Source organism: Chaetura pelagica, unplaced genomic scaffold (assembly GCF_000747805.2).
Source record: "Chaetura pelagica isolate M959 unplaced genomic scaffold, ChaPel_1.0 scaffold11, whole genome shotgun sequence".
Classification (NCBI taxonomy): Eukaryota; Metazoa; Chordata; class Aves; order Apodiformes; family Apodidae; genus Chaetura; species Chaetura pelagica.
Window position 1 is genome coordinate 4,722,640 of NW_009952694.1, and position 8,259 is coordinate 4,730,898.

Consider the following 8,259-nt stretch of genomic DNA (forward strand, 5'->3'; position numbering starts at 1 on the left):
GGGCCGCGCCGGGGTCTCTCCGCAGCTGACGGCGTGTCCGTGTCGTTGCAGGGGAAGCAGAAGAAGGCGCGGAAATACGCGGTGATGAAGCGCATGATCAGCCTGCGGGACCAGCGCATGTGAGTGCGGCCTGGGCTGGGCCCGGCCCGGCGGGAGGGGGATCCCGGCCCAGGCCTCGCCCCAGCCCTGCCCCTGTTTCCTTGCAGTAACGAGAAGGACCGGGCGAAAGCCCGCGAAAAGAAGAAGGAGGACCCGAGTGCCATCAAGGAGCGTGAGGTGTAAGTGCTGCCGGCTCTTTAGGGATGGGGGGCGGCTCGGGCGGGCGCTGGGAGTGTTTCCGAGCAGAACTGCCCGGATAGGAAATGGGGCCCTTCACATCGAGGGATTGCGGCTTGGAAGGCAGGAGGGCTGACAGGGCACCGTCCCACGCTGCCTTGGTTCTCACCTTTCTTTAATTCTGTGTAAGTTGTAGGATTGGATATGTTGTTAAATGCAATTAACTTATTTTAATTCTTTGTCTTCCTGGCAGCCCCCAGCACCCCTCTTGTTTGTTCTTCCAGTATAATACCCAGTTGGGCCCCCCTTACCACATCCTGGTTGACACTAACTTCATCAACTTTTCTATCAAGGCCAAGCTGGACCTGGTGCAGTCAATGATGGACTGTCTTTATGCCAAGTGTGAGTGTCTGCATCACTTGCAGCTTCTTCTGGGCTGCATAGTGCTGCCATGTGCTTGTGGTGTGCCTTGTCAGCCTCGTACCACTTGCTGATGTTCACAGAAATCTTAAAAGAGGTACATGTGGTGTAATGGTTGAGCTCATTGTTCATGGCTGTGGTAAAGCTAGAACTGTCTATAGTTTCAGTCAAACAACAGTCTTAAATGATAATGTCAATAAATGTAAAGCATTAATAAATTAAAAATCTAAAATTATCATGGCATGGTCAAGTTCAATGGCTCTATATTCTGTGACTTCACAACCTTACCAGTTCTTATAAGCTTAAAATTTTAAGTTACATGTTAAAGAGTTCCCTGATAGTTAACTGTTCCTGGGCAGATGGGCAGTACTGTAGGGGTCTGTAAAGAAACACTGCTTGGTTTTAACACAAGGTTTTTTTGCATGTAGGCATTCCATGTATCACAGATTGTGTAATGGGAGAAATTGAGAAGTTAGGACAGAAGTACCGTGTGGCATTAAGGTAGGTGCAGGGTGTTCTCCATTTCTTGAACTCAATGTTTTAATATAAATAAATGAAAGTATTTCAGTGATGGTGCTCTTGCACTAGCCAGTACTTAGGTTGTTACAGAGTCCCAAACTTGATTTTGTTTCTTCAGCTGTATTTGGTCAGTGTGATGGCTCCAGTTTTAGATTATTTTTTAAAAAACTAAATATTGGATATGAGTGCACAATATTGATCTGTAAATCATTTTTCCCCCTAAGAATTTCAAAATAACACTTCCTCCTGTTGCTCAAAATAGTGTGTTTCTTTTTTAATTATAGAAATTTATAATAAAGAAGTGACACAAATCGTACAGAAACTCATGTTATTCCTGTAGGAGTAGGTAGCACATACTGATAATCTAGAGCCAGGTTACTGTGTGATCTGTACAAAACCACTCCAATGTAGTTCCTCCCCTCCAGATATACCAGTCAAATGTATTGTTCTTTACTTTTACTTTGGCTCGTTGTCTTGTATCTGAGTGCATCCCGTAAACAGCTTTGATGTTCCCCTTCGGAGAGGAGGTAAAGTGTTCTATATACATGGTATGAAAGATGAGATACCAGAAGTTCTAGTTCTTCCCACAGATAACTTGTTTCAGGTGACTTTGTTAGGCAAAAGCCTAACGTTGTGGGGATGTTGAATCAAACTAAAAAGTAGCAAGAAATACTTAACCTATAATAATTAGCCAGACAAATTGCATTCACTTTTTGTTCCTCATTTCAATTGACTGTGTTGTACCTTCCGCTCCATCTCTTCAGCCCTTGTTTTGAGAGGAAGCTGCTGCATGTCACAGCCGGGGTATTCTGTTCCTCTGTACTGTGTTGCTGCACACTGTGGTCTGACTGCTGTCATGCTGCCTTATCTATCCCTTCAGAATTGCCAAGGACCCTCGGTTTGAACGCTTGCCATGTACGCACAAAGGAACTTACGCAGACGACTGCTTGGTACAGAGAGTCACTCAGGTATTTGTTTCTGAAATTTGCTGTGCTAACATACTAAAAATTCCTGAGCCCTCCTTGTTACTGATGACTTAGATTTCCAACAAAGTAACTGTAAATACTCAGTAAGGGGAAGTTTCAGTCCCTAGAACAACTTTATTTGAAGGTACAGCCTTACCTGAGTGTACTTGTATAGCACAGCATCAAGGAGCACTTGGAATGGGAAAGCTGTCAGCTGGAAAGGCTGGACAAACTTTGGATTACTATTTTGACAAGCAGAAGTCTGCTGTGGAGTTCCATACAAGTCCTAGTAATGCATCCCTAAGGACTCACAGGCCTCTTGCATTAAATGAGCTCACTGAGTAGAAGCTTTTGCTCAGCTTTGTCTCCTTCTGTGGTTTCACTGGTGTCTAGTCTGACTTGCCTCTTTTTGTTGCAGCACAAATGTTACATAGTGGCCACAGTGGATAAAGAGCTCAAGAGGAGAATACGAAAAATCCCTGGAGTACCTATAATGTATATTTCCAGGCACAGGTAAGGGACCTCCAACAGGAAGGAGTGGTGCCTGGCAGAATCCTTGTCTGACAAGGACTCTGCCACCATGTACTTCTCTTCTGTGCTGTCTGTAGTGCAGGGTAAAGGGCCAAGTGTTTGCACAACAGAAGAAGTGCAGATGCTGCTGGGAAGAGACTGGTCAAAGATACACATTTATTGTAATCTACATGCTCACTTGCTTTTACCTGGAAAACTAGTTCCCCAGAGGCCACTGTCTCTATAGATTAGTTTTGTTTACCAACAGCAGCAGGACTACCAGACAAATGTATTTACAGGTTTGTGAGGAAAATAACCATTCTTGTTTCATGTGGTATTTCTTAGGTTTGTTTACCCTCAGCTATGAGGTTGAATTTGCTTCTTAGATAAAAAGCAAACCGACTTGGAAGGATACAAGTGCAGCAGTTTCTCCAGTATCTACAAGTACTGGCTCACTTTGTTATTTTTTTAATATGCAGTAGGACCAGTGATCCCACTGTAAAAACATTTGCGTAAATTAATTTCCTGCTCCTTCCAAAGCACTCATAAAGCCTCTGCTAGGAAGACTTTACTTACCTTTGTGTGTCATATCCAGTGTTTTAATATTTCTTTTACATCATGTACAGCTCAGAGGATTTATCTTGTATAGAACCTATGCTAAAATGTTTCACAATACTCTAGCTTAGTTTGGTAACATAGTAAGGATAGAGAGAAGTCAGAATATGGAGAGGAAGGAACGAAAGTCTTCAGATGGCATGGAAGAGATACTAGAAAGGAGGCGGTTTTTCTAGCAGCAGATACAATGAGTCTAGTTATACACTGAGAGAGCAGTATATCAGAAATGAGGAGGTTGATTGCTATGAACTTGTCAAGTCTTAATTGGTCTAGAATTAGAACATGTCTCGGAAGATTTTTTTGTCTCAATACATCTTTGCCCCTTACTCAGTGAGGCCATGAATTGTAAGTTGAATGGACAAGTGTTTTGTTCTCCATGGTGGTCTGCATTTCAATCCCAAGTCAGATCTTATAAAACCACAATTTTTTTTCCTTCTCTAGAGATTGTGAGTTTTAGATATACCTGATAATCTGAGGTAAAAGATAACAGTGACCTTCCGAAGGCTTTTTGCTTTCACAAGTAGTTTTTCTTCCTGGGGATCTGAGCTGCAGATAGAAATGCAGCAAAGGTTCTTGCTGTTCATTCTGCCTGTAAGCCTGTTGCTGCGTCGGGAGAGGAGCAATGTGGAGTAGGTCATCTTCATAAGTTTTCCCTCTTTATTTCTCAGATACAATATTGAGAGGATGCCAGATGATTACGGAGCTCCTCGATTCTAACCTGCCTGGCCGAGCCATTGATGCCAGGACTCTGAGCCAGGATAAGCGTCCTTCTGGTTCCAGCCCTCCTGCTTTCTTACTTGCTGAGACTCTGCTCAAAGGACTGTGGGTGACATTGGATTTCATAGCCTTGATCCTCTAAGAGAAAGCTACATGGAGGATTCTGTGTTTATTCATCCTTATTCTGATTTGTCCTGATTACCTACAGTTGGGAAAAGCATATGGGAAAGAGAGGACAGCAGTGCCCAAAACATGCCTAACTCCTTCTTCATTGGGACCAACGGAAAAAGTGATGTCAGCATTCTGAATTAAATATTGGAGATGTAACTCTGCTTGAGAGTGAAACCACAGATATTTTAGAAGTTTCATATTTCTGCCCCTGCAGCAGGACAAGTGTTCCTCTGGGAAGCTCCCCCACACCTGTCCCACAGCAAATCAGAACCTGTGTTCTGGAGAAAAGCCTTCAAATTTGCAGCAGTTAACGTGCCTTTTCTGGACCAGTGGTCTTGAAGATTTTAATCCAAAATTCATGGGTTTCTATTCAACTGTACAATTAATCGAAGTGGGTTCAGTGCCCTAGTCAGATTCCCATGTCTGTACTGGGTTAGCTGGCAACTTGGTCCTTTTGCTTGTACGCAGAGGGTTGGTGGGAGGGCTGGGCTGCTGGGTCAGGACAAAAGTCTCCCTCTTGTTTGCTTGGCACCTAAGTACCTCAAAGCCTCGTCCCCTTCCTTAGGTGTCATGGAAGGGAAGGAAGGTATCAGACTTGGACAGAAAGGTGTCAAACTGAAAGTCATTACTGTGGGCTGGCAGCAGAGTATGTGAGGGGAATCAGAGCGATGACTGCAGATCTGTGTGAGTCTCAAGAGACCAGCAGCATTTGCTGTAGGGAAGGAACTGGTCAGGGGAGGGGGGGAAAAGAAATTGTTAAGCCACCTGGAGAGGTGCAGTGGAAAAAATATTTCAAAGCTGTAACTGCATTCTCATCTCTGTTACTCTTTAATTTTTAGCAGTATAATTTGTTCTTCTGATTTCTGCTCTGGAGTGAGAAGAACTGAGAGATAAGAGACTACATGAGGGTCACCAGGGGCTAACATGCTCTAGGATGCTTCCTGGCCAAAATGCTGGAGCTGGGGTAAAGGGGAAGACTGAAAACTTAAATTCTTGGTATAATTAAGAAAATTTCAAAACTTTAATAAAGCTTTTATCCTGTGGTGCCTTACAGTGGCTCAAGCTGCAGAGAACAGCTGAACTCTGATGTCTGTCCTGGGCAGTATACAGTGGAGGTAACACCTCTGCTAAACATTTCATGTCCTTGTGAAATGCCCCGACATGCTAATAACTTTCATGCTAGCATCGTGCCTCTGCAGATGCTGCAGGAAGCTTTGGGAAGACATCAGCCTTGCCCTTGTACTATCTCTTAGCTTGCTGCAGGCACATCTACTACACTCGTCCCTGAAAGAACAGCATACTAATGCTTTGAAGACAAAACCCTTTCCAAGCTATCACCATTGAAGTTTATCTTCACCTCCATCCAGAAAGAGGGTAGCCAACAACCCTTGGATTTTACACTTGGTGCATAACTCTACATTTAAAAAATAGTATCTGTAGTTTTCTTCTCTCAATCCAACTCCCGTTTCTTTAAGCTAAATATTTAAGTGAACACGTAAAGACTATGTTTAGTCAAATGAGGACTGAGAAACTGTTGTAGGCTTAGATCTGTGTAACTTGGTTTTCAGAATAATTCTGGTTTTGAAAGACTTCTTCAGGTACTAGGTAGTTCTAGTTAACTGTAGCTAGTAACTAGAGTTAACTAGAATTGTTCCCATGCAAATAACTTCACTTGAATTAACCTAAATAGGAGACCAGAGAGGGAAGAAATGGATGCTCATAGTAATATTTGATAGAAGTCTTTCTGGTGCTGAAGAAGAGATCAAAGGCGCAAGAACACAATGAATTTGGGGAATGTGTCTGCCAGCAGAATGCCCATTGGAGGGATTTAACAAAAAAAAAAAAGTGAAGCATGAACAGTGGAATCAAAGCAAATGTGCCTGTTTACCAGTCCTTTACTCCTGAAATTAACATTCCTTGTAATCTGCCTTGCTTGTTTTAGTAACAGGCATAAGGCCATTGTGAAGTGTTAAGAGGGTCAGAGGATGAGCAGCAAGAAGAAAATACTGGCAGTGAGCAAACCCATCAGGAAATTTACAGAAATGGAGTATAATTGGCAAGACAGAAAAACTTGTGTATTAAGGCAAAGAGCCTGATCAGAAGAGAAACACAGGACAGGAAAGAACCACCCCAGTTATCAAGTGCTTCTCCTGCTGTCCCAGGGAACCTGTGTGCCAGACCCTTAGTTTGCAGATTGGCATTTACTCCATGCACACCATGGCATCCCAACCTCAGATCCAACTTGCAGTATGTCAAAGGAGGAATTATTATCTGTATTACAGATATCCTGTAAATACAGAACTCTGCTAGTCCAAACCAGAAGATAAATTACTTTGTGACCCGACTCTGGCTGTTGGTTTAAGCCTGCACACAAGTTAGATATCAAACAAATGCCTGCAGTGTTCCTCAGAAACTCCAGGGAATCCAGCCTCCCCCTTAACATCCTGTCTCCTGCTGTAGCCTGTTTCCATAACCTCAGAAGACAAAGAAAACAACAGAAAAGCCACAAAAAAAAAAGGTCTGAAGTTATGCAAAGAATAGGAGAAAATGATTCCTGCCTTTGTGGGAGCCACCTGAAGGCTCAAGATCACTGCATGTTATCACCAGTCAAAAGTAAAAAAACTTCAGCTGCTGATCCAAGATGTGACACTTTAATTGGGGGGTAACTTAAAATGTGCTAGAATAGCATTTAGAGGAATGAAAAGCATTAGCTATTTGAAAATAGAATTAAAACCAGCAGGATAACATACTGTTACAAAGTGTAACAGTAAGAGTGCATAATGCAGACATGGTTGCTTTTTTTAGGACAAGGTAAGTGAGTAAAGCCAGTGTCTCAGGGCTGGCAGGAGCCAGCTCTTCTGCTGCCCAAACCAGATTTGGTTATTGACAAAAGCATCTGTCAAATTATTTGGAAGTTACTCTTTGGCCGCCTCAATGTAGGCTGGAAAACAATTGCCACTGAAAATGGCAAGTAAGTACATGTATTTCTTTGTAAGAGGCTTAACAGATTAATTTATAGTGTTAAGTAACCACAAGAAATAGCAAGAATATTGGGAAAGACCTGCAGGCATGAAATTACCTTGAGTAAACTCACCACAGGAGAACTTGCTTTGAGTGAATCAATCAGAAGGATAAATGAAGTTTGCAAGAGGAATTCCCTAGTTTGAAAAGGACAGACTTTCAAAAGCTTAGTCAGTGAGTAAAATGGCCCAAAGACTTTGGTAATATAATGTTAAATACATGTACAGTGTGGGAGGAGATGGGGGCTAGAACTGCAGATGTTGTCTGGAAGTCCAGTTCATGGTGACAGAATCTTATAGAGCAACACACTAGAACAGAAAAGGATCAATAATCACCTCTAGATGAAAATAAATTTTATTAAGAATAGAAAAGACAGTTCTGTGTGTATTAAATTAAGGTGGTTCATTTATTGTGCTCATGATGGAGTTCACACTCCGCTTGAATCTTCTTGTAGATTAATGGGGTGTCACATCTGTGGATTCCCTGGAATTTAACAGCAAATGAACAAGAAGTCCAGCTGATGGAACATCGCAACAGCCCCTAGGTTTCACTGCCCAGCTACTAGAATGCACATGCACGAGCCCTTGTGTGTTTTCTCTACAATTAGAGAAACTAGAATTGCAGAAATCCTTGCTACCTAAAGCAATGTAATCTAAAGAATGTATCTGTGTGTTTAACTCCTGCTAAGGTGTGGAGAGCAACACAAGGAAAGCAGCTTTTCTGCTCCTCAGTGCAGCTCCTGCTGTAACGGATGAGGCAACTCACACATCTGCCACTCCATTCTTGCTTTTCCCTCTCACGGTTGCCTCCAGCACGTTCCCCAATCCCTGAGCAAGCTCATTCTCACCCCTGTTAGGCGATGGAACCGCCGGCAGCCCCCTGACCCGGCGCAGGGGTCAGGCCGGGAGTCCCTTCGCGCCAGTGTGCCAGTCCCCGGGCCCGGATGGGCGGAAGGGCCCGGCGGCACCCACCTGCTCGTCGCCCCCTGCCCAGAACGGAGCCCCGTTTCCCGGGGTCCGGCCCGGGCCCCTGTCCCCCGCGGGAC

At 43.5% G+C, this 8,259-nt stretch overlaps 1 protein-coding gene across 1 annotated transcript; it reads left to right on the forward strand.

The window, feature by feature from the left end:
• Positions 1 to 46: 46 nt before the first annotated feature.
• On the forward strand, positions 47 to 4,242 carry FCF1 (FCF1 rRNA-processing protein). Its single transcript, XM_009993881.1, has 7 exons — positions 47 to 119; positions 207 to 278; positions 530 to 678; positions 1,125 to 1,197; positions 2,096 to 2,183; positions 2,599 to 2,693; positions 3,974 to 4,242. The coding sequence occupies exons 1-7, from the start codon at positions 85 to 87 to the stop codon at positions 4,020 to 4,022; spliced, it is 561 nt and encodes a 186-aa protein (XP_009992183.1). The 5' UTR covers positions 47 to 84; the 3' UTR covers positions 4,023 to 4,242.
• The last annotated feature ends 4,017 nt before the right edge of the window (positions 4,243 to 8,259 follow it).